The sequence below is a fragment of the Trachypithecus francoisi genome, unplaced genomic scaffold (genome assembly GCF_009764315.1).
Source record: "Trachypithecus francoisi isolate TF-2019V2 unplaced genomic scaffold, Tfra_2.0 Lachesis_group3, whole genome shotgun sequence".
Lineage (NCBI taxonomy): Eukaryota > Metazoa > Chordata > Mammalia > Primates > Cercopithecidae > Trachypithecus > Trachypithecus francoisi.
In genome coordinates, this window is record NW_022681468.1 from 73,902,032 (window position 1) to 73,927,846 (window position 25,815).

The 25,815-nt window shown below is 39.3% G+C and overlaps 2 protein-coding genes across 5 annotated transcripts in view; one reads left to right on the forward strand and one right to left on the reverse strand.

Moving 5' to 3' along the window:
• Positions 1–11,897, reverse strand: part of ARHGAP5 (Rho GTPase activating protein 5) — a 73,084-nt gene extending 61,187 nt beyond the window's left edge. For 2 of the 4 annotated variants that reach the window (XM_033188318.1, XM_033188315.1), the window contains exon 1: positions 11,040–11,423. The gene's annotated coding sequence lies outside the window, so the exon portion shown is untranslated. Of the gene's footprint in view, positions 1–11,039; positions 11,529–11,809 lie in introns of those variants that run through there. The other 2 variants (XM_033188317.1, XM_033188316.1) reach the window with 2 other exon arrangements.
• LOC117071042 (mucin-1-like) lies at positions 10,677–13,006 on the forward strand. The gene is made up of 2 exons (XM_033190839.1): positions 10,677–11,188; positions 11,335–13,006. The coding sequence occupies exons 1-2, from the start codon at positions 10,677–10,679 to the stop codon at positions 12,077–12,079; spliced, it is 1,257 nt and encodes a 418-aa protein (XP_033046730.1). The 3' UTR covers positions 12,080–13,006.
• The last annotated feature ends 12,809 nt before the right edge of the window (positions 13,007–25,815 follow it).

Below are 25,815 nucleotides of genomic sequence, written 5' to 3' on the forward strand. Positions count from 1 at the left end.
AAAAACACTACAGTTACATAATGAAATATAACTCTTTATTAAACAAACATCTATTCTGAAAACTAACAGTAATTCAAAGACGTTTTTAAAAGTAAAAGCATCCCTTGTCTTCAAGTCAAATATGCTTACCCAAATAATATAATTCTGAATAGTATTACTCATTAAGACTCACTTCTGCTCTCCAATAGCATAAACCCCAAAACACTGAGATATACTCTATATGTTAAGATAGAAAGGTAAAGCAGAAATGAAAACACTCTCTCATAAAATGTATTTTTAAAGTTTCAGAAACAAAAGGGTCTTAAATGAAGAGTGGAGGCAATAAGTTATCACTCTTTCATTGGTCACTGAAAACTGGAAAGCTTTTTATTTGACAGAAATAAAACTATAATGAGGTCAAAATTTAATACTAAGGCTTCAACACATCCTCATTCATTTGACAGTGGCAATTTGAATCTTAAATGTTCATGTTTAAATTAAAAATAAGGTAATTTCACATGACTTCTATGGTTTCCACAACAATTCACAGTAAAATGCCCATTAGATACAGGGAGGAACATCCTTATCCTTCTAACAAGGCTGTTAAAGCAGACTACCTGCTGGTATTTTGAAATCAACTCCAGAGCTTATGTCGTGAGTCACCATATAGTGATTTTCAAACTGTGACAGAAAAATTCTTCCACCTAGATGTGGGAAGGGTGCTGGGAGAGTCCTTCCAGCTCTCACCAGAGGGGTGCCTTCCTTATCTGATTTATAGGTTTACTTAATTCAAGAGGCTTTGGTTTGAAAACGAAACAAAAAAAAGGCAGGGGAAGGGGGAGATAAGTTTGAGAAACCACAAAATAGAAAAAAAAAAAATTGTTGTCCCCTTGCCCTCAAAAGCGTTTGGCCATTTGTTTGAATGAGTATGGTATTACCACCTCAATGGACAACGGATCTCATGAAGTTGGCTGTAACAGGTTTTAAGGGAATTTCATTTCAAACACTGAGATAGTTCATATATATATACAAATTATCCATTGGTCCCTTACATCCAGATCAAAACTGTCCTCTTCAAGCAATTTTTTTTTCAGTGCTAAGAACAAAAAAAAAATTATTGTTTTTTTCATGCTCCCACTAATAAACTAACGGCCAGTGTCTTCAATTATATGAAGGCTGTTTGAGTTAATTCAAAAACTCCTTTCAGTCTTAATATCTATGTCAATCATGCACATCTTTTCTATTTTTGACATAAGCTTACTTTCATGCAACTTGCTCTTATGATATCTAGCATCATGTTTATTTTTACTGATGAAGAAACCAAGACAAAAGTAGCAATAACCTATTAGAAATTATAAGGTTAGAAGGAAAATCTCTTCATTCCCAATCTTTTACTTTTTTAAGCAATAGTGCTGCTTTTAATAGCTTGCAGTGCAGTCTCTCATTCTGCCTTTAAGATTACCTTTAGGATAATCTTATAGAAATTATATAGAATTCCTTATAGAAATTAAAATTGTGTCAAAATGAAACTATCTTCCCAACTAAGTTTTCTAAGATATTTCACTAGACCATTGAAACACCGCATCCTCCTTTGCAAATCAAGAAAAAAAAGTTCTACGAGGAATCCAAAAAAAATTTTTTTAAATCTCAATAAGTCAGAACTAAGACACGTACCTTTTCACAAAACTGATGCATTCATTAATAAAAGGTATGTATTTAAAAATATTTTACGTTTTTAAATTATTATACCATGTCAGGAAATTCCTAACGGTCCTATCTTTAAAATATATCCTTTTCAGTTTTTTCTACTTTTACTGCTCTCACCCATCAATATCTCTGGCCCAAGATTACTCCAAAGTCTTCTAAACTAACTCCTCTGCTTCACTCCTGCTCCCTTTTCCCAGTCTATTCATATCAGAGCAGCCAGAATGCTCCTTTTAAAACATAAATCAGAGCTTCCCACTCTTTTGTTTAAAACTCTCGAGTACTGCTAAAAATAAAAAGCAAGTCCTTTCAATGGCTTACTACAAGATCTTCTCCAACCCTCTCTTACCTCTCTGGCCTCCCCTAATACTATTCTACCCTTCTCATTCTGCTTCAATCACACTGGAGGAAGATAACATGCTAAGAAGGCATGTTCTTGCCTTTGCACTACACTTTTCAAAATATCCCCAAAGACCCCACTGGTAACTCTTTACCCTCCTAACTTCCTATACACCTTATTTATGTCATTAACTCTATTCCTCTCTGCATCCCACTCGTAATAAAAGAGTTACAAGGCACAAATCTTTATTTCACCAGTATATCAAAAGCCTACAACAGTGCCTCCCACATAACAGCTACTAATTCAATGCATAAATCCTAATTTAAACTCAAATATTTAGTCAAAAATGAAACCATGAGAATGAAAGCTAACTATAATCTATAATAATGTATTTAGCCAGCACAACAATCTAATTTTAATTTATGACATCTTAAAAAAATTTTTTTCAAAAGTGAAGTTGAGTGCAACCCCAAATATAGTTAATTCAAAATTTTTGGCTGTTTATAGACTTGTAGAATCACAAAATTTATGATAAGAAATTACATTTCCAAGACTTAATTACACAGAAGGAACTTTGTAATTACATGCTCTATCTTCTTTAAACCAAATAAATATCCCTTATGTAAACAAATATTCAAAAGAAACACGAACAAAGCCCAAAGATTATCATATATTCTATAACCTTAGGCAAACTTGTGGGAAACAGTTGAAGAATAAACTGCACACTAAAAGATGAGTAATTCGTTCAGCAGCAATAGAAAACAACAACAAAAAAAGATGAACAGAGTGTAATACTGATGCATTACTTTTCTGTTTTTTGTTTGTTTTGAGATAGGCCTCTTAATCTGTCATCTAGGCTGGAATGCAGTGGCATGATCATAGCTCACGGCAGCCCTGAACTGCGCTCAGGTGATCCTCTCATCTCAGCCTCCTGTCTAGTTGGGACTATAAGTATGCACCATCACACCCAGCTAATATTTAAAAATATTTTTGTAGAGAGGGGTTCTCCTTATGTTCCCCAGGCTGGTCTCAAACTCCTGGGCTCAAGCAATCCTGTTCCATCAGCCTCCCAAGGTATGGGGATTACAGACGTGAGCCACCTCCAGCCTGCCTTTTCTTAATGTTGCTATTTCTGGTAAATTTATCAATGCTGTGAAAAGTGAGAAGATATCAAAAAGTCATTCTAACACACATAAAATAGCTAAGTAATTCAACAATGTAATACCTGTAGGAGAGGAACTCACATTCCATAATCTCTCTTCTTTTTTTTTTTTTTTTAAATAGGGTCTCACTGTCACCCAGTCTGGAGTGCAGGGGCAGGATCACAGCTCACTGCAGCCTCAAACGCCTGGGCTCAAATGATCCTCCTTCCTCAGCCTTCTAAGCAGCTGTGAATACAGATGTGCACCACCACACATAGGTAATTTTTAAATTTTTTTGTAGGGAGTCTCACTATGTTGTGGTCTCAAAGTCCTGAACTCAAAATAATACTTCACCTTTGAACCACAGTTTATACCACAAAGCACACAATTTTTATGCTGAAATGCGCCCTAAAAAGTCATTATTCCCATGAATTAGTCTTGAAACAAGAATATAATCAGGCAAATGAAGAGAGAACCAACCTATCAAAACTTTGAACAATTTATGTGGTAACTAAATAACCTAGAAGCACTGGGATTTTTGTTTTGGAATCATATCTCCAGCAACAGTGCCTGACAACACAGTGAGTGCTCAGTAAATATTTGATGAATAAATGACTTAATCTCCAGATTAAGAATACTCAGCTTCCAAACCACTAGGTAATCCTGAAGTCACACTTGTAAACACACTTAACAACAATTACGTACTGCTTTGGGCCCATTACACCTAGTACAGCAAAATATACTAACATAAAAAGTCCAATTTTTTTCCCCCAAGACTATAATGTGATCATTAACACACATTATGGGTATATAAATAGTAAGCCTAAAGGTTTGTAGTACTTCGAGGGTCTAACTGGAAAGTACCCAGGGAGCTCGGCAAATCCACACAGCAAAGGTAATTCTGCTTTACCTATTTTTATCTTCTGATATTTCAATTTGTTGGAAAAAAAACTTCACTGCTGAAAATATGCAAAAAACCAATGACCAAAACTATTCCCAAACACATTAACTTCCACCCTATTATTTAATCTACACCCTACTCTGATAACATGTTATTTCCCTGGGGCCTTGGTGTGCAAGTCATTCTAAATTCTTTCATTTCTGTATGGAAAACAGAAGGACCAAAGGTCATCCCATGTTCATCAACCTAGGTAAACAACTGTAGTATTTATCTACTGTGCTTAGCTACTATCGGTTTAACTTTGTCAAGGATTTTCAATGTATAAAGGTACATATAGGAAAGTCTACCAAGCCAGTAACTATGGCTTGGTAGTTCACTTCCCTTCCAGTGTCTGAGTCCTTTTCTCTCCACCTCGGAGAACCGAGAAGTGGGGAGAAGGGCATAATTTGATATTAAATATTACAATGCCATATAGTAGAGGAACCGTCATTTTCATTACACAAACAACTTTAGGTAAGGCTTAACAATTTTTAAAATGAGAGCACCTGATTGCAAAAGAATATCAACAAGAGGTGTAAGCTTTAAAGTAAGTATGCATTAAGAAAAAAAAAAACAAAACTGAAAAGGAGGTGGCGGGCGCCTGTAGTCCCAGCTACTCGGGAGGCTGAGGCAGGAGAATGGCGTAAACAAGGGAGGCGGAGCTTGCAGTGAGCTGAGATCCGGCCACTGCACTCCAGCCTGGGCGACAGAGCGAAACTCCGTCTCAAAAAAAAAAAGAAAAAAAAAAAAAGAAAAAGAAAAGCACTTTCCACACTATATTATTAAAACGCATAATAATAAATAGTACCATAGCTGAGGAGATAAAGGCAATGTGTTATATACCATGGTACTAATACATGCAACAGGAATTCAAAGAAATGAAAGTGCAAGTGGAAACAACTCAGGGTTTGGAAAACCTTTTCTGTAAAGGGCCAGGCAGTAAATATTTTAGGCTTTGCATGCTGCACAGTGTCTGTCACACTACTCAACTCTGCTGTCATACTGCAAAAGCAGTCATAGACTATACTTAAATGAATGATCATGGTTACGTTATAGTAAACTTTACTTAGGAAAATCTGAATTTCATATATTTTTCACATATCACAAAATATTATTCTTTTAATTTGCCCCCCAACCATTTCAAAATGCAGAAAGCCATTTTATAAAAATAGAGAGCAAGTAAGATTTGGCTCAGAAGTCATAGTTTGCAGACCCCTGAAACAGATGAATGGTTTCAATGATGAGGAAGGATTTGAGTGAGCCTTAAAAAATAGACGAGATTTGGATTGTAAAGTCGTCTCTCCAGGTGTACAATTAGGGTAAAATGGCTGAGTACAGTACCCACGTTGGAAAGAAATACTGTTTTGAACATATAAGTTATGACCCTAGGTCTCAAGGGAAAACAAGAGTTAGACCTTCTCATAAGCAATAGAGAAGCACTACAGATTAGTCTAGAAGAGGAATACAACACTGGGCACAGAGCCCAAGAGACAGACAAATACTACAGGCTAAAAGCCCCCGAACTATCATAGAATTTAAAAGAGGAATCCAGCTGGTGCCGTGGCTCACGCCTGTAATCTCCACACTTCGGGAGGCCGAGGTGGGCAGAACACTTGAGGTCAGGAGGTCAAGACCAGGCCGACCAACATGGTGAAACTCCATCTCTACCAAAAATACAAAAATTAGCCAGGTGCGATGGCATGTGCCTGTAATCCTAGCTACTCAGGAGGCTGAGGCAGGAGAATAGCTTGAATCCAGGAGGCGGGGGTTACAGTGAGCTGAGCGCCACTGCACTCCAGCCTGGGTGATAGAGCAAGACCCCATCTCAAATAAATAAATAAATAAATAAATAAATGAGCAATGCAAGAGAAAGAGAGCTTGGAAACTGGCTACTAGACATAAGAAATAAAAGACAACACTTTAAACCAGTGTTTCTTAATGAAAAACTAATCAGTTTCAGCAATAGATGGTGGTTCATTTGACTTTCAGGTGTTATTTCCAAAGACAGACGAAACTTCGGTAATGAAACAAGGCAAGTTTAGGATTACTAACATAAATTTCAGCATCATAAACTTCAGAAAATTACCTATGAGACCATTTGGTGTAATACTCTTATTTTCTAAAGAAAACATACGAAGAATTAGATACTTGTTTAATACAGAAGAGTAGAAATCTAGATCTTAAATTCTCTAGATCAGGGGTCCCCAACTCCAGACTGGTACCCATCTGTGGTTTATTAGGAACTGGGCTGCACAGCAGGAGGTGAGGGGTGGCCTGGAAAGTGGGCATTACCACCTGAGCTCCACCTCCACAGCAGCAGTAGATTCTCAGAGGAGCAAGAACTGTAGATTGCTTGCTCCCTTTGTGAATCTAACTAATTAATGCCTGATGACCTGAAGTGGAACAGTTTCATCCCAAAACCACGCCCCCAATTCCATGAAAAAACTGTCTTCCACAAAACCAGTCCCTGGTACCAAAAAGGATCGCGGCTCTAGATTATAGTATGTTAATTTTTTATTAGTTCTCTAAAAGAGGTATTACCGTGGCTCTCAAAAGGTAAGTATAAAAAGAAACAAACAATTTTGAATCAGTAAAAGAACATGATCAACAGAAAGAAAATAAACAAATTATGCCATATCAGAAGCCAAGGTAAGAGTTTTTCCAAGGCTGTTTGACAAGCCAAATACAAAATACAGTAATTAGACAAATAGTTATGCCAATGTTACGTGTTTATTTCCATATCACCCTTTCTATCACTCTTGCATTGATACCTTCCCCAAATCTTTCACTCTGGCTCATAAGATACAAAACTGATGCTCTTACATTTTTATCTTTTTTTTTGAGACGGAATCTCGCTCTGTCGCCCAGGCTGGAGTGCAGGGGCGCAATCTCTGCTCACTGCAAGCTCTGCCTCCCGGGTTCACACCACATTCTACTGCCTCAGCCTCCCGAGTAGTTGGGACTACACATTTTTATCTTATATTTTCTTCCCATCTGCTAATCTGTCCTCTACTTATCTGTGCTTTCAGTCCACACTGTCATTAACTTACCTAAATGTCTTTTTCCCCCTTCATTACCCCAATTGTGTGCTACTTCCCAGTAATATTTTCTTTAGCTAAATACCTTTCTACTAACCTTTAAATCAGTATGTAATCGAAGTAATACTTCCTTTAGCTAAATTCCTTTCTACTAACTTTTAAATCAGTATGCATTTCTCTGTATATACCTCAAATTCTTAAAGTGTCATGCTTGCTGTCTCTCCACAAAAGTTAAAAGATCTTTTAAGGGAGTAGTATTTTATACTTTTTGTACCACTCAGTGCCTCGCTGCTCAATAAAATATTGGTCAGGGATAATAAAACAGGCTAAGTCTAATCTAACACCAGAAAAATGAATATCCATTTTTACCATTAACTCTTCAGGATGAAAAGCTTGAGACTCTAGGCAAGTGACATACTAGTCAAATTTTAACCATGAAATTACAAGGTTATGCTCTTTTTCCCAAGTAATAATTTTACGAAGTAAAACATACATATATGACCAAGCATTAACAATCTGTTTCATTTCACTGCAAATCTAAAGTATTGTAGACAGCTTCCAAAACACAGTGGTGGAAAAAAAAAAAAAAGATTATCCTTTTTGGTTTCTCTTACATCTAAACTCCTACTTGCAATTAAAACTCAAAATGTTTCTTCTTCTATGAAGGATTCCCAAAGGTCCTGAGAAAAACAGGCATTCTTTTTTCTTCACATCTTAATATTTTTAACTATTTACTCCTTTACATAGCTTGAGCTATTATACCTGTATCTAATTTATCTTGGTAATTCCAGGGTTGGCACATAATAAGTGCTAAATAAAAGTAATCTGAACTAATGAATAACAAATCAGAGACTTAAAAAAAAGTTAATGTAGATGGTTTTTTTTTTTTAGGGGCATTCTTTTTTAACTTTAAGTTCAGGGGGACATGTGCAGGTTTGTTATAAAGGCAAACTCATGTCAAGGGGGTCTGTTGTTACCCAGGTATTAAGCCTAGTACCCATTAGCTATTTTTCTTATATTTAAATAATAAATATTTTTCTTATATTTAAATACAATACATTTAATACATAAAAACAGAAGCTGTCCTGGTTTGGGAGGGCGGGTTGTCGTAGGAAGTCTCAAGGCATCTAGGAAAAAACCCACAGGAATCCAAGGAACAGAGTTTGAAAACCAATTAAAGTTCATACTTAAAATTCTTAGCATTGAAGCATTTTTCTTAATTTCTAATATAGTTTTTCCTACTTCAATAAAATGATCGACAAAAGCCTGCACTTAAGAGCCTGATTACTCAAATTACTGAATGATGAATCACTTTATTGATGTTTCTTCACAGTTCTTTTAGAAATTAAATTCCCTTGGTGTACTTTAAATGTATATTACAAGTATCTTTTAGAGACATAAACATCACTAAAACAGAACATTGTACAATGCTTCTTCAGCCAATTATATTACTGTACACCTTCTTGGTATGCAAAGAAAAAACTGTGGACCATACAACCCAAATAAATAGTTATTAAAATAGTATCTATGGAAACTAGAGTTGTGACAAAACTTATTCTGTAGCTACCAAGAAAATCTCTATTATGCCATTTCATATTTAAGAAGTGACCACTAAAGGCCAACACTCATCTTACATCCTGCCAATGATGGAAAAGTTTAAAGTCTTTATAAGACCTAACTTTTTCTTCAATTAAAAAAGTGAGTTAGAAAACTTATTATAAGCTGTATCGCTACTTCAAATCCAAAAATGGAATGCAAATACAATATTCATTCCTTAAATAATCTTACCTTTCAAGGTCAAAATAACTCTCCAAAAAAAGTGCTAATAAGCTTTTCAAACACAAATAAGAAGGGAAGATGGTTTTCAAAACACTTAAGATAAGTATTTTGTGACATAATTAAGGTAATAATTTTGGAATACATTTTAAAAATTGCTAAGGTCGTTTAAATGGGGAGGGGCACTACAAAACTCATAAAGATAACAGAATTCTGCCACAATTCTTACATCAAAGGGTAACCCACTTCACTCCCCAGTACTCTTAACAATTAATGCACAGAGAATGGCAAAATAAGACATGTTGATCTGGGTTTAAAAACGTAGCCTACACAAGACAAGCAAATCAATAGTTATTTAATCATCTGTACCGTCTGATTCTGCTTTAAGTCAATTAGATCAATAGTGCTATTTCTTGAAAGTTACAAGCACAGCCTTTCACTCCAGTGTGTTTTAGTCATAAATTGCTCCAGTATCTTTGCAAGTTTTTGGTGACACATACTTACCACTCTTTGTACTATAGATAAAGGTAATGGAGGTCAATTAGTATACAAAGGATAGATGAAAGCAAAAAATGAGAAAGGAATTTAAAATGAAAGCAAAATCTTACTCAGGAAACTGTCCAGTAGGTTACCTATACGGTTAGTATGCTTATCTACAAACACTGAATAAGAATACCGTTTCATGGTATTAAAGTACAAATAAACTGGAATTAACAGGTTTCATTAACATATTTTTAAACCAAACATTATTCCAAATGTCTAATCGTTGCATCTAGATGAAATTTTTGTTAGGAGAACCATTTTAAATGGAAATGTAGAGCAATCTCCCATGAAGTGAACCAGATCCTTCACGCGGATAAACACCACCTAACACCTAACTGTTCTAACTGAATATTGGTTCTGGACTTAAGTGGAACTGACAAACTCGACCAACCCCCCCACCCGCCACCTGTAGAAGGCAACATAAGCAAGTACTAGTAAATACAGCGAAGCATTTTGCTGTTTTATACCTGAACATTTAAAAAAAAAAAATCAGTTTCCTACCTATCACAAAGGAAAAAGTAAATGATCGATGAGAATTTAAACTTAAAACGTGAGCACAAACCCATCTATATGCCTATCTTGCTCTGTCTCAAAATATCTGAATTCCCATTTATTAAGCTATGGCCAAATCCGCATTTCTATCACATGGTAGAAGTATAAGCGTCTCCCCTACAACTTTCTCGGGATTTTACTAAACGTCCTAGTAACAGTTTGCCCTTACTTCCGTGCACCTTTCAACCTCAGCTACCCGCGTGCCTTCAGCTCTCCTGCATTTCTAATAACGCTGTAGAGGGAGGGTGAGAGGGAGTATTTCTGTGTGGATAAGTGCGCGCGCGCTCCCGCGCGGCTCCCCACCCCCACCCCGATACTTTTCTTTAGTGGAAAGAGAGGAAGAATCTGGAGGTTATTCTAGCGAAAACTCAGTATCAAAGCCTCAACCCAGTCACAGTCAGCCCATAGGACTCTGGGCTCTGGTTGCGCAGTGCAACTTCTCAGATCTTACTCCAAGCTTCAAAGCGGATGGAAAATTGGTGAAGAGAACCCAGGGAGGAGTCGGGGAGATGAGGGAAAGTGAAAGGGCCGATCCCCCTACACGGCGTAAGTTTGCAACCGAGACTGTTTCCGCGAATCTTCACCCGCCCCGTGTACCCCTTCCAGGTGGAACTCGTTAACAGCAGCAACCCGGCCAACGGACACCGCCACCTCCCCTCCCGATGGACCACCCGCGACCCGAGCAAGTGAGGCGACGGGCGAGAGCGGACGCCTGGCGGGGCCGGCGATCCCTGGCCAGCAACCAGGCCTCCGCCGACCCTGGCCCCGTCACCTGTGGAGAAAGCACTCCCTCCCCCGGCCTCTCTGCCCTTCACGCCGACCGTATCCCTAACGCTGCAGCTGCTGCCCGCCCGGCCTGCGAAAACCGAATGCAACGCCAGGCTCCCCTCGGCGGCCGCGGGGCCCCAACCCCTTCAACTGGTTACAACCGGCAGCGGCGACCGAGCGGGGCAGCTAGCCGCAGGAGGGTCCCCGTCCGGGAGGGGGCAGGCAGGCTCGGAGGAGCGGGGGCCGCAAGGTCCTACCTAACAACGTCGGTCTCCTCCGTCTCCTCCTCAACGGCAGCGGCCCCGGCGGTGGCGGCGGCAGCGACATTCCTGGGGAGCGCTCCCGCCGCCGCCGCCTCCTCCTCCACTCTCTGCTCGCCTCTCTTCCCCGGCGCGTTCACCCAGCGGCGCGTCCCTTCAGCCACCTCCCCCCGCCCTCCCCGACACACACGCCCCGAAACCCTGAGCCCCACGGCTCCCGCAGCCAGCTCAGCCACCCTCCCTCCCTCCCTCCCGCCACCAGCCTTGGCCCCGTCCCTCCCCCCTTCCCCAGCGCCCGCCGCCGCGCCGGGCTCAGTAATGGCGGCCACTCGGGCTCCCTCGCGCTGACGGATTCCTCTCCCTCTCTCCCCGAACTTTACCTCAGCATCTCTCCCGGCGCGCGCAGCCACACACCCGACCGGGGGCGGAGCGGCGGCGCAGCCTGGACGGGACGCGCGCGCGCGCGCGCACCCGCGCTGCCGGCCCCACAATCCCCCGCCCCCGCCCCCTCACCTCGCGACGCCTCCCGCGCCGCGCGCCCGGCACGGCCCCGCCCCTGCCCTCGTCTCCCGGGAGCCTGGGAAGGCGCGAGCGATCCAGTCGGAGGGAGGGGGCGAGCGCGCGGGACCGCGTCCTCGCTCGCGTCCCCGCTCCCTCCTCCCCTCTGCTTCCCCCTCCCCTCCGCTCCCCCATTGGCTTCTGCCCCTCCCCCTTCTTCCTCCGCCTCTCCCACCATTGGTTCCCTCTCCTACTCCATTCCTTCTCACCTTTTCCCTTTTACCCATTGGCGTGAGTATTTTTCCTCAGCTTCCCTCTTTCTCCGTATTCCGTTCCTCCTCAATCCCATCCTCCACGCTTTGGAAGCTGCTGCCTTGCTGCCCGGAGCGCCGTCGTCCCCGAACCTCCCCTGCTTTCTCCCTTTCCTTCTGTTCCGGTTTCTGGTCGTAAGTCAAGAGCAAACCACCGTACTGCAAAGGAACCAGATATTGTGCTCGCGGTTCCAAACCGGGCACGGGCACCGCAATGCTTCTCGATAAATCCCCTTACGGTCTCTGAGCATTAAAGAATGCAAGGGAGGAAAACATGCGCCCAAGCTGGTTCGCAGGAACATGCTCGCGTGTCTGCGCCTGTGTGCGCGGCCAGTTTTCTGGCTGAGGATCGCTTGCCAACTACAGACATCACCCGCCCAGGACCCGGTGCCACACTCACCCAGAAGACGAAACTCCACGAGAGCGAGAAAAGGAGTCCATTTCTCCGTCGGCACGGCGCGGGGATGCAGGCCCCTGATTCAATACGTTCTGTGGAAGTGGAGCGAGAAGCCAAGACGAGGAGCGAGAAGCCAAGACTTGGGGCGGGTCTCAGGGTGGCCCAAAAGACCCTGTTCACGCCACTGCCAGCCTAACTTTAGGAACTGTCGGCCACCTGGCTTTTATTATACCGCCTTAAACATACTCACTTTGAGACTCTAGAAATTTCACAAGTCTAGAGATAGAGCACACTAGGCTTTGGGTGTGTTTCTCCTGAGGGCACTGGCGCTGAATGGTGCAGTGAGAAAGGACGGTAGAAACCACTGCCTTTGCTTTTACCATTGAGGAAACTGAGGTCTTGTGACTTTCCCGAGGTCATCGGAATCTGCCTTACACAGGAGACTTAAAATAGTTCCCAGCAGATAAAAGAATGAGCAAAACCACATCTACTCCAATTTGTTAAGTCTAAAAGAAAATAATTGAGGGGGGATTCCTCTTTGGGGAAAGATTTATTTCCTGCATTGAAAATAGTTTATTGTTAGTAAACATATAAAAAGTATTTTAAATTCCAGTTATTCTTTATTTTTTACGTTACATAAGGTAATGAAGTTAGCCAAGGTTGCTTTTTAGTGTTATAATGATGCAGCTGCTGCCAACCAGAAGTACATTTACGGTCTGTCAGTAAAGAAAACAAAAACTGCCTGTTGGTAAAAATCTGTTAGAAAATATTTGTCAGTAAATCTGTCACAATATTCCAGCAGAAGTTCTGTTCGTTTTTCCGTCCTCCTGCCCCTCTTCATATTTTTCAAAGGTAAACTTAATAAAGGTAGAAGAGACATTTCTAATTTTTCTTTTTTTTTTTTTTTTTTGAGACGGAGTCTCGCTCTGTCGCCCGGGCTGGAGTGCAGTGGCCGGATCTCAGCTCACTGCAAGCTCCGCCTCCCGGGTTTACGCCATTCTCCTGCCTCAGCCTCCCGAGTAGCTGGGACTACAGGCGCCCGCCACCTTGCCCGGCTAGTTTTTTTTTTTGTATTTTTTAGTAGAGACGGGGTTTCACCGTGTTAGCCAGGATGGTCTCGATCTCCTGACCTCGTGATCCGCCCGTCTCGGCCTCCCAAAGTGCTGGGATTACAGGCTTGAGCCACCGCGCCCGGCCTAATTTTTCTATATATCTCTTGCTCCCTAATTTCTAAAAGGCATGACTAAAATCCCTTATTCGAGCATCTGAATCCTCCCTACCAAGTAGGTTAAGAGTAGGTTAGGTAAGGTGTGGAGCTACTTCTTTCTTTCAGTTACAAATTGTAGGTGGGAAAGAAGGGTAGGAAAGAAACTTGCAATGAAAGTAAGCAGAAAAAAGTAAAAAAGGAGAGAAGGGAATTTGGTGGGTGATCCAACCATCAAAATGTGGTATTAATGCCATAGGTATCTACACCACTTATATAAGTTGGAAAGTTAATGCACTCCAACGCATGTTTTTATCTTTGCACTAAAAGCCCTTAAGAATACCTTAAGTAAACATATAGAAAGTATTTTAAATTCAAGCTATTCTTTATTTCTTACATTATGTAAGGTACTGAAGTTTGCCAAGGTTGCTTTTTTAGTGTTATAATGATGCAGTTCAAAGTCATAACCTGAATAAGATGTTAAGTACTATAGAGTGTATACCCTAAAGATACTTTAAAAATTATGTCCTACATAATCAGAAATTTTAATAACCATGGACATGTATCAACATAAACAAAAGCCAAATAAATCAGGGCTTCTAAAGAAAACATTAAAAAGGTGTAATGTTCAGTTATAGGTCATGATACTGGAGGTGGGGAAGACTTGAAATCTCGTTTATTTTCTTATAATGAAGACACCAGAAGACGTTAAAAAGAAAAAAAAAAAAGATCACAATTTCCAAACAATGATTTTCATAGTCGACATTATTTTCAGTTCTTTTTCTTGATTTAGGGAGCCTGGAAATTTAGGATTTTGTTTCTTATCAATACTAATAGTCTAAAGGTGCTTACCAGTACAAATAAGTTATTGTATGTAATTTGTTCTTCTCAAAAAATAGAGTTTTCTATATCAATAAAAATCTGAAATGGGAATTGGGGGCCAGAATTCTGTAGCTAATAATGCTTACATATCTATAAATAAAAGGCATTAAAGAGCAGGAGGAAAAATATATAAGATGGCATCTTTAAAAATTGATCAGGAGCCAAGACTTCAGAGAAAAAGTTTTAAAACACCCACCCTCCCTACTCAAAAGGAGAATTTTTAAGAAAATGGTTAACTTATTTACACACACGCACGCGTGCACACACAAATACGGGAGAGAAATGGAATAAATACTAACAAGCCCTCTCAAATCAACTACTCTTCTTATCTAGAACAAAAAAGTTAAGCCGCTGTTCTGCTGTACCAGATGATTAAAATAACTGGACTCTTTGTTCCTCATTTACTTTGAAAAAATTAGAATAAGATTAGTCAGGCATTTTAGGTTTCTAATTTAAGTTTTCTTCATAAATCTCTAGTTCTTCATCACATCCTAATAAAGTATTAATATGCATGGTCTTTTTGAGATCAAAAGACATGACAGTCATAAAAAAAGTTATCATAATTCCAGCTTCTACCATTAGTGGTAATACTGCAGTATTCAAATGTTTCATATGATATGGCTTCAAAAGAACTTACCCTATAGAGGCGTCTACACCCCCTGCTGGAAATCTTTGATCATAACAACTTTGGCTTCTGTAGTCTCAATCAAGAACATATGAAAAGCCAAATAAAGGGCCTTACCACTCATGACAGAATCGACCTGTCTCATACAAGACGGGCTATTGGAGAACAACCTATCTCAGAATATCACCTTGATTACAGACAAAATACACAAAGAGGATGGAGACTAATGATGTAAATAACTAAATAGTCAAAACACTTTTAAGATATTTGCTTAATTTCCAACTGTATTTCCACTCTTTACCTTATCCCCATCTCCTGCCTAGACTTCTCTTTTTCTATCTCATACACTTAGGCCTACTTGGGGGGAGGAAAAAAGGTAGGATAAGATGGGATGTTAATCCTTCAGGTAGTCTAATAATGGTGTATCAATCCCCAATAGCCATTTGCTGCGTTAAGGTGCTTAAGGGCTTTCCCCAAATTTGTTTTATGGCTACCAATGATATTTTCAACATGAAGAAAAGGTGCTAATTATGCCTTGGCTATTACTGTAGAAAACATTTTGACAAGAGTTAAGGTAATTGTGAGCATGGGACTGGAACAGGAGGAAAGTAGTGCATTGACCTTCTTGGCATTTTGTTCCATAGAGCCTTGTTCTGTTGATATTCCAGAACTGTATTTTCAGACTGAAATCCCAAAGATGGTATCAGAGTCTAGCTTCAAAATGTCATTCTCATGCAACTCTAGTCCTAGGACATAACTGAAATAGTGAAAGCTATTTAATAGTGAAAGTTAAATAATTAGTATTTTGTAAAGATTATTTGTAATGCAGACTCCTTTTAAAGGAAAAACAATTCATTCAGATCCCACCAGCACAAATACTTTAATTAGACAAAAATCTTCAAGTTATTTCCTCTCACAAAAGGAGGTATTGTTGGGCCATCTGGACCCTCTATTGAGTTTTTATGAAAGATCACAGCTTGAATTTAATCAACCCCAATAAAGTTAACCCCATAAAGCTAAAAAAATAATTGCAAGGGTTGCTAACTGAAGGATTTGAATTCTCTCTTTGAGATTGTTACCCTGTCATTTGTAAATCATTACAATGGGAAACAGGAACTTGTATTGCTTGACTGTTTAACCTCATGAACATAATTTTTGTGAATTTCCCACTCTCTTTAGACCAAATTTAGATTGTGAGTCTCTCTACGTAGGAATAACAAAATGAATGTTTGGCTCTATATAATAACTAGAAGATCATTAGTAGACTGTTTGATAATATACAATGTTTGATAATATAAAATGAAACACTCTAGGTTTTATGGATTTCTGTGGATTTGTTGCTAACAGAAGGCTTATATTTTGAAGTGCCAGCTGAGATAATCACTTTGGAAAATACAAATCATTTAAAGAAATCGCTGAATTCACCTGTGAACGTTGAGTTAGATGTCCTTCTTCAAGTACAATAGACATATCTCCACATAACATCTCTCTAGTAGGTAAATGTGTGTTACTAACAACAAATAACTATGGGTCTGAAACATCTGGAAGCATTCTGAAGAACTGGTGCAGTGTAGTTTCTGAAGCCAACAATAAGGTGGCTAATCACTTCACAATTAAGTCTCTATCAGTTTTCCCTATTATTTTAAACTACAATAGATGGTAAATATTTTGCCAATTCACACTTTGCATTTTCTTCAAAAAGGCAAAAATACAACTATTTTTCTAGTTCAATGAATACGTACATACTTCTAAATACAGAAGGTCCCTGACTTACGATGGTCCAACTTAAGATTTTTTGTCTTTATGAAGGTACGAAAGCAATAGTGACAGCATTTGGTACGAACTATACTTTAAGCACCCATACAACCATTTTTTTTTTCACTTTCAGAACAGTATTCAATACATTACATGAAATATTCAACATTTTATTATAAAATAGGCTTTGTGTTAGATGATTTTGCCCAACTGTAGGCTAATGTAAGTGTTCTGACGATGTTTAAGTTAGGCTAGGCTAAGCTATGATTTTGGTAGGTTAGGTGTATTGAATGCATTTTTGACTTTACAGTATTACAATTTATGATGTGTTTATTGGGAAATAACCCCATCATAAGTTGAGGTGCATCTGTACTTCTGTATGTCTCAAATTACAATGTGATTCTTTTGATGAACATATAGCTTCTTTCATATACATCTGTTATACAGTGAGGAATAGGAATAGTGACCTTCTTTCTCCAACTAGGCTTCTTACTCCTCTTCAGCACAGCTCAGGACAGGCCTATATCACATACATCATTTGTTTCTGATTCTAATTCTTATAGGAATAGACATTAAATAGCTGTTTTTAATGCTGTGCCACAAAATATTTATATTAGTTATTCTGATATTTTACAAACATGACAATAATGTAAAAGTGATGTAGCAAAAGCTATGTAAACAGCTATATGTATCCTATAAATTAAATTCTTATAGAATTAAATTTAAAAGGAAGCAATTATTTAAAATGATATTTTAGAAGCATATATTTATTGAGGTAGAAAAACAGCCATAATACTTTATGTGGAAAAAAATAGTACAAAGCAATAAAAGCTGTATATTTTTGTTGCTGTTGTTGTTGTTGTTGTTTTTGTTGTTTGAGATGGAGTCTCGCTCTGTCACCCAGGCTGGAGTGCAACAGCAAAATCTCGATCTCAGCTCACTGCAAGCTCTGCCCCCTGGGTTCACGCCATTCTCCTGCCTCAGCCTCTCAAATAGCTGGAACTACAGGTGCCCACCACCATGCCTGGCTAATTTTGTATTTTTAGTAGAGATGGGTTTTCACCATGTTAGCCAGGATGGTCTTGATCTCTTGACTTCGTAATCTGCCTGCCTCGGCCTCCCAAAGTGCTGGGATTACAGGCGTGAGCCACCGTGCCCAGCCTTAAAAGGTGTCTGATTCTTATAAAAAGAAAATGTCTGAAAACAAGATGACAGTATTATTGACCAACATGTTAACAGAGATTTTAACTAGATGGTGAGATTATAGCTAATGTTTATTTTTTTCCCTGTCTGTGTTTTCTAATTTTCTACAATGAACATAGTATTTCTTGTACAATAAAAATTTGAATTACAGTGGGGTTGAAAGTTGAGAAAGACAAAGAGACACTGTGTAAGGCAGGATGAGGTAAATTGTCTTGAAGCAACTGGCTGCCTACCATGTATGTCTCTATTTTCTCTTTTACCCTTCTCTTTTCCTCTCTTTTTTTACCCCCTCTGACTCCTACTTTAGGTTTTTTTTTCCTTCTTCCTTTCCTTTTACTTTTTAATTCTCTGTCTTCTTTTCCTTCTCTCTTAATTATCTCTTGGGCCTCTTACAGGCCACATTAGGTATTGCCTGGTTCTGTTTGCAGCACAATATCTGTAATATTGCCTGGTATGAAATGGTCTATGCAAACATCTTCTTGCTGCCACTTTAATGACCTTTTAAAAAGTTCTTTCTTTTCTTTCTTTTTTTTTTTGAGACGGAGTCTTGCTCTGTCGCCTGGGCTGGAGTGCGGTGGCCGGATCTCAGCTCACTGCAAGCTCCGCCTCCCAGGTTTACGCCATTCTCCTGCCTCAGCCTCCCGTGTAACTGGGACTACAGGCGCCCGCCACCACGCCCAGCTAGTTTTTTGTATTTTTTAGTAGAGACGGGGTTTCACCATGTTAGCCAGGATGGCCTCGATCTCCTGACCTCGTGATCCGCCCGTCTCGGCCTCCCAAAGTGCTGGGATTACAGGCTTGAGCCAGCGCGCCCGGCTAAAAAGTTCTTTCAAAGCAAAACATACTAAGCAAAGAACACACATTTTATTATCCTTTTGTTTTTAATTATGTAAATGTGCCAATTAGTGGCATTGCCTATATTGTAGGTGGTCTCACTGTAACTGTGTTGAAAAGTTTTCAGATATAGACAATAGGTAGTTTTCTCCAGTGCTGATAAAGCTGAGCTGATCTTTCCACCTGCTTTAGTCTTTCCTTTTTGGACCACAAGGTTTATAGTAAAATGTGTCCCATCTGGATTTGTTGATACTTGAGTTACTTTTGAATTCCACCACATCAGTAACTAATGGTTGCTTTTCCAAGTTGGGGCATTTCTTTAGTGGAGCTCCTCCTCTACCTACTACATTCTCCTTAGTAGAGCACAATCAATTACCAGCTTAAAGAAAAGGTAAAACCGTCTGACTACAGTGCAAAGGAATTATTACATACACAGTAGTCTGTAGTGGAAAGACCACTGAACGGGGGAATCAAGAAACCTGAATTTTATCTCAGGTTCTGAAACCTGAGATAGTGGTGGCTAGGTGGCTAATCACTTCACATTTAAGTCTCTGTTAGTTTTTCCTATTATTTTAAGCTACAATAGATGGTAAATACTTGTTTTGCCAATTCACATTTCTGCATTTTCTTCAAATGCAAATACTGTGTGATCTTCAGAAGTCACTGAATCTCCCTGAGCTGGATTCCTCATCCACAAAATGGTCCCTTTGCAGCTCTAACATTATTTAGTTTGAAGTGATTTTGCCCAAAGACCAGGCTTCCCTTCTTCCTGGTTTACCCTAAATTTAACATCCACCTATATTCACTACCACACCTAGAACAAAGCTGTTACCTTTTGCTCCACCTTTAGTTTTGTCTATGACCCTTACCCCATCCCCCTCCACAAAGATAATTTTTTATCGCTATACGCATGAAGCCAAGTAAACTGATATTCATCCAAATCCCACACCTAAAGTCTATTTCATTAGATTTGGATCTCCGGATTTCCCACAACAAACCTGTCCCATTCATGTTATAAAGCCAGTGATTCTGGACCTTCCTTGCCAAAACGTTGCCTTGTACTTTCTAAGCCCATGGTTCTTTAAATTTTCTAAATTTATTCATCACTTTGCCCCCTCACCCTGCCCCAGCAGTACAATCCAGAGCATCCAACAGACCATCCTGGGCCCCCTATATAACTCTGTTTACTAATCTATTCAGGCCGTATCTTTTGTCCCTTGGGCTCGTTTATAGCTAGTCCCATTTTCATCCTCAGCCTCAGGCAACCACTACTCTACTTTCTGTCTTGAGAAATTTGCCTATTCTGGACATTTTGTATAGACTGAATCATACAATATGTGATCTTATGGATCTGGCTTATTTTACTTAGCATAATATGTTTGAGGTTCATAAATGTTTTAGGATGCTTCAGTGGTTCCTTCATTTTCATTGCTGAATAGTATTCCATTGCATGGATATACAGAATTTGTTTATCCATTCACCACCTAACTGATGTTTAGCTTGTTTCCACTTTTTGGCAATTATGGATAATGTTGCTCTGAGCAACCAAATATTTGTGTTCATGTGTTTTAATTTCTCTTGAGTAGATACTTACAGGTAGAATTGATGGATCCTATGTCAATTTATGTTTAACCTTATTAGAAAATGCCAAACATTTTTTCAAAATGGCTGTATCATTTTATACTACCACCAGCAATGTATAAGGGGTCTAGTTTCTCTATAATCTATAATATAATATGGCCAACACTTGTTGTTGTCTATCTTTTTCATGATAGCCATTCTAGTGGATATGAAGTGGTATCTTATTGTAGATCTATCTATCTATCTATCTATCTGTCTGTCTATCTATCTATCTATAGAAACAGGGTCTCCCCCTGTTGCCCAGGCTGGAGTGCAGTGGCATGATCATAGCTCACTGCAGCCTCAAACTCCTGGGTTCAAGTGATCTTCCCACCTTGGCCTCCTGATTAGCTAGGACTACCGGCATGTGCTGCCACAACTGGCCAATTTAAAAATAGTTGTTTTGCAGAGACAGGGTCTCGCTTATGTTGCCCAAACTGATCTCGACCTCTTGGCCTCAAGTGATCTTCCCACCTCAGCCTTTCAAAGTACCAGGACTACAGGTGTGAGTCACAGCGTCCAGCCTCTCATTGTAGTTTTAATTCATATCTCCCTATATGACAAATGATGTTTAGCATCTTTTTATGTGACTATTAGCCATTGGTACTTCTTTTTTGATAAGTTATCTATTCAAATCTTTTGCCCATTTTAAAATTGGGAAGTCAGTCTTATAATTGAGCTGAGCTTCCTTGAATTGCAAATTCTTTGATTGAATTTTTAAAACAAATCCTTAAAATATTATTTTTTCTTAATGCAGTAATGACTTTTTAAAATTTTTTATTTATTTTATTTTTTGAGATGGAGTCTCCCTCTGTTGCCCAGGCTGGAGTCCAGTGGCTCGATCTCGGCTCACTGCAACCTCTATCTCCCAGGTTCAAGTGATTTTCCTGACTCAGCCTCCGGAGTAGCTGGGACTATAGGTGCACACCACCACGCCTGACTAATTTTTGTATTTTTAGTAGAGATGGGGTTTCACCATGTTGGCCAGACTGGTCTGAAACTCTTGACCTCAGGTGATCTGCCCTGCTCAGCCTCCAAAAGTGCTGGGATTACAGGCGTGAGCCACCCTGCCCGGCAGATGACTTTATTTTAATATGTTCCCTGTACCACTTCCCAAGAATCATTTTCTTGCATTAGCAGTACTTCTTTTTCCCAAATTGCAAAAAGTTATTAAAGATACAATTGCATTGAGTAGAATACTCTCTCTGAGGGCATTATTACAGTCATTCTACTTCACTGGTAATATGTGGTTGTTTAGACCTTCCCTTATTCTTCCTTCCTCAAACAGGATAGCTTCATGCCAGTTATCCTATTTGATTTTGTTGTAGAAGCAGTGCATTCATTCTATCAGAAAATCCAGGTGAAGAACTATTAAACAGTGAGCAATATGCTACCTGATCCAGTTACAATTGGATTCTCCATCTCAATAACATGAGCCTTGAGCAGGACTTTTGAGGTATACCAATCAAAACTGAGTGACTACCCTTAACCTTCTCCTTGATGCCTAATTCATTTTCAGTTAGTAAATGTCTCTGAAAGTGAGTTAACTCTTTTAAGCCAAGAGAATACAAATTTAGTAGTAGCTTAAAGTTATCTTTTCATTTGATACCTCAAAATAATGCCATGCCTTTTAATATTTTGTGGTGCGAGGCAACTTCTTGGCCCCAAAGAAATCATGTGCCACAGTGATTTAGGAATTAGAAAGAAAAGAGGTTACTGCAGTTTGGATACTCACTTCTCATTTACTGTGTGTACATCTGCAGTGTGGCCTGCAGGTTCATATTATTGTGGCTAGCATCCCAAGTGTCATCCTAATTCTAATAAAAGAGCTCTGGTTTTGACAGTATTCTGTATGTTTGCTTTGTATTGGAACAGGGTGCTGACAATTCTTTGAATTTACCTGAAGGTAAAACTCTTCACCCTACCCTACTTCTCCACTAGTCGCCTCATCAGTTAACTGAGTGTAATCAACTGTCCCAATCCACCATTCAGATAAGCATTTTTAGCTAAATCATCACAATAGATACCTGCAAAGGTACTTTTTGATCAGCTGCCATTATGTACACCTGCAACTTAGCGAAAACTCTGTCAAACTCTTCTAAAACTCAGAGAATAAATACTCTGTAAATTACTAAAAGGAAATGTCCTCATTTGAAAGTGGAGTCTTTCTACAAAGTAGAAACACTTTAGGAATACTGACAATCTAGAGCTCTAGGAATACTCCTCAGTCCTCCTAGTCCTATTACGTTGATCCAGATCTTACTTAGTTTTAGTTTTTACTTTAACTTTGTTGAGAGCTCTTGTTTTAAAGTGGTATGTGTTAAGTATAAACTGGTAACAGGGTGATTCGTTTTAGTTTATTCTGCATTATTTTATATATGAGATCTACTTGTGGTTTTATATATTCTGGAAATTCCATACAGTCCCAAATTTATACAAATATTAAAAACAAATATGGCCTGGGCAACATGGCGAAACCCCATCTCTACAAAAATATATAAAAATTAGTCGGGAGTGGTGGTGCGTGCCTGTACTCCCAGCTACTCAGGAGGCTGAGGTAAGAGGATAGCTTGAGCCAGGAGGTTGAGGCTACAGTGAACTCAGATCATGCAGCTGCATTCCTGCCTAGGTTATGGGAGTGAGACCTTGTCTCAAAAAAAAAAAAAAGAAAAAAGGAAAGGAAAAAAAAGATTAAATAGCCTGGAAAGAAATATATCAAAATATTAACAGTGACTATCTCTGGGTAATTTTCTTTAAAATATATTCAGCTTATATATTTTCTCATCTATTCATTTTACCTTCATATATATTTTCTTATACGTCTTTATACTTTTCTAGAATTTAAAAAAGAGGGTGTTTTTTAATGCTGCACATGTTAATCATGTCTTCTCATTTAAAACATTCCTTAAAATTACAATGATTGATAGAATACAATCAACATGACTTTGGAATCCTAGGTAGACTTTCTCTTTAGAGTACTACTTGGAGACATTCTCTCATTCAACAACTATCAATTTGCACCCACTATGAGACAAACAGTATGCTCAAGCCAGATGCATAAAGATGAAAGGCATGATGCCTGACTGCAACAAGCTCATATTGATGTTCTAGGATTGGATCTTAACTGAGAAATTGGCCCATAGATTACATTTCTGTTACAGTATAATAGCTTCATCATTTACAATTTATCATTTTAAACATGACAAGTATGATAAAAAAGAGATGATAGATGACAGATAGATAGATAATAGAGTCTTGGAGAGTGACAAATTTGAATAGAAAATAATACTTTATCAAATTGACCAACTAACTTGCTCAAATTACTTATGTGATTAGTGTGTTTTCAAAACTCACATTCTGAATGTTAGAAGCTTTGAATCAACTCTGTTGTTTTTCTTTCCTACTGTCAGATTTGTAGACTCATGGCTTTGTTTTTTGTAGTCGTTAAGGTTAACGCCATGCCACCAAATGACATACAGGCCATTCTGAGACTGAGTGAAATATTGTTTTAACTGGCATGTAACTATTTTTATTTGGGTTTCTGTGGAATTTGAACGTCTGCAACTCATCCAAAATAAGAGCATTCCACAAATTCCATTTCCTAACAGCCATCCCTCCTTCATATACTGTTTCCATTTCTTTCAATGTAACTAAAATTTTTAGCAGGACATTCCAAGAAAAATTATGAAGGGAGGTGTTTTAAGACAAGCAAAACACAGAATTCATCCACAAGTCCTCCTAGTGGTATTAACAGTACAGTAGTAGCAGCAGAATCAGTGGTAATAGTAGTATAGAAAATAAAAATCATAATATAGTCAAACACTTAAAACATCAACCTTTTTAAATGACTTTAGGAAATTCCAGAATTAAAAATATCAACACTTGTACATGTGTTGGTTGATTTAATACAAGTAATATTCATAATTCTTTAATAATATGTACTATTTCTCAGTTTAAACAAAAACTTTTTCTGTGTTCCCCAATTTTTAGCCTAAAAATCTGTTTTTATTTCATTTTCTTTGTGTGTGTGCGTGTGTTTGTGTGTGACAGAGTCTCACTCTGTCGCCCAGGCTGGAATGCAGCGATGTGATCTCCGCTCACTGCAACCTCCACCTCCCAGATTCAAGCCATTCTCCTGCCTCAGTCTTTCAAGTAGCTGGGATTACAGGCACACACCACCACACCCAGCTAATTTTTGTATTTTTAATAGAGACGGAGTTTCACCATGTTGGTCAGGCTGGTCTCGAACTCCTGACCTCAGGTGATCTGCCCATCTCAGCCTCCCAGATTGCCGGGATTACAGGTATGAGCCACTGCACCCGGCCTGGTTTTCTTTTAAGTGCAAAAATTTATCTGCACTCTAAACATTTTAAATGCAAGGAGAGGCCAGGTACAGTGGCTCACACCTGTAATTCCAGCACTTTGGGAGGCCGAGGTGGGAGAATCTCTTGACCCCAGGAATTCAAGACCAGCCTGGGCAACATGGTGAAACCCTGTCTGTACAAAAAATTCAAAAATTAGTCGGGTTTGGTGGTGCACACCTGTAGTCCTAGCTACCTGGGAGGCTGAAGCAGGAGAATCACTTGAGCCCAGGGAGGTCAAGGCTGCAGTGAGCCATGATAGTGCCACTGCATTCCCACCTGGGTGACTGAGTGAGACTCTGTCTCAATCAATGCAAAGAGAAATTGAGGGACAGATTCTACTATGGAGAGAAAGCCTTAAAGAAGACCTTGGCTTGGTGTGGTGGGTCATACCCATAATTCTGGCACTTTGGGAGACCAAAGTGGGAGGATCCCTTGAGGCCAGGAGTTTGAGACCAACCTGGGCAACAAAGTGAGACCCCTTCATCTCTATTTAAAAAATAAATAAAATTACCTAGGTGCTGTGGTGTATGCCTGTAGTCCCAGCTACTCAGGAGGCTGATAGGAGGATCTCTTAAGCCCACATGTTTCAAGGCTGCAGTGAGCTATGATTATACCACTGAGCTTCAGCCTGGGCAATAGAGTGAGACCTTGTTACTTAAAAAAATTTTTTTTAATTAAGAAAAAAGAAAACCCTGGCTATATTTCAATATAACATTACTCCCGCCGCAACTCGTTTCCTGAGAAATTCCGCTAATGGCAGCTCCCCATACGGGAGTCAGTCCCTTCTGATGTGATAGCTAAACTCATGAAAATTAATGGTTATGAAGCACATACATCAAGGCGAGCATGGAACCCACAGAATATAATAGCAGAGGAGACACTGAGAACATTCTGATTGTGACTGTCTAGTTGGTTTGCTGAATGGTAATAAGTGTTTTATTCTGGTCCTCGTTTCATCTGGGAAGAAGCCTTGGCATGCTTTTTCCAATTCTGTCTTTGTGCAGGCTCATGGCAGGATGTTTTGTTGTAGTGATATGCTGCTGCTCACTGTCACTTCACTGAACACAATTTATTTTTATT

What these genes read in the sequence shown, in the direction of transcription:
- LOC117071042 (XM_033190839.1), top strand. Translation starts at nt 10,677, where the DNA reads ATGGACCACCCGCGACCCGAGCAAGTGAGGCGACGGGCGAGAGCGGAC. An exon ending in CCCGGCGCGTTCACCCAGCG is followed by an intron (nt 11,189 to 11,334) that starts GCGCGTCCCTTC and finishes CCCCTTCCCCAG; the next exon opens with CGCCCGCCGCCGCGCCGGGC.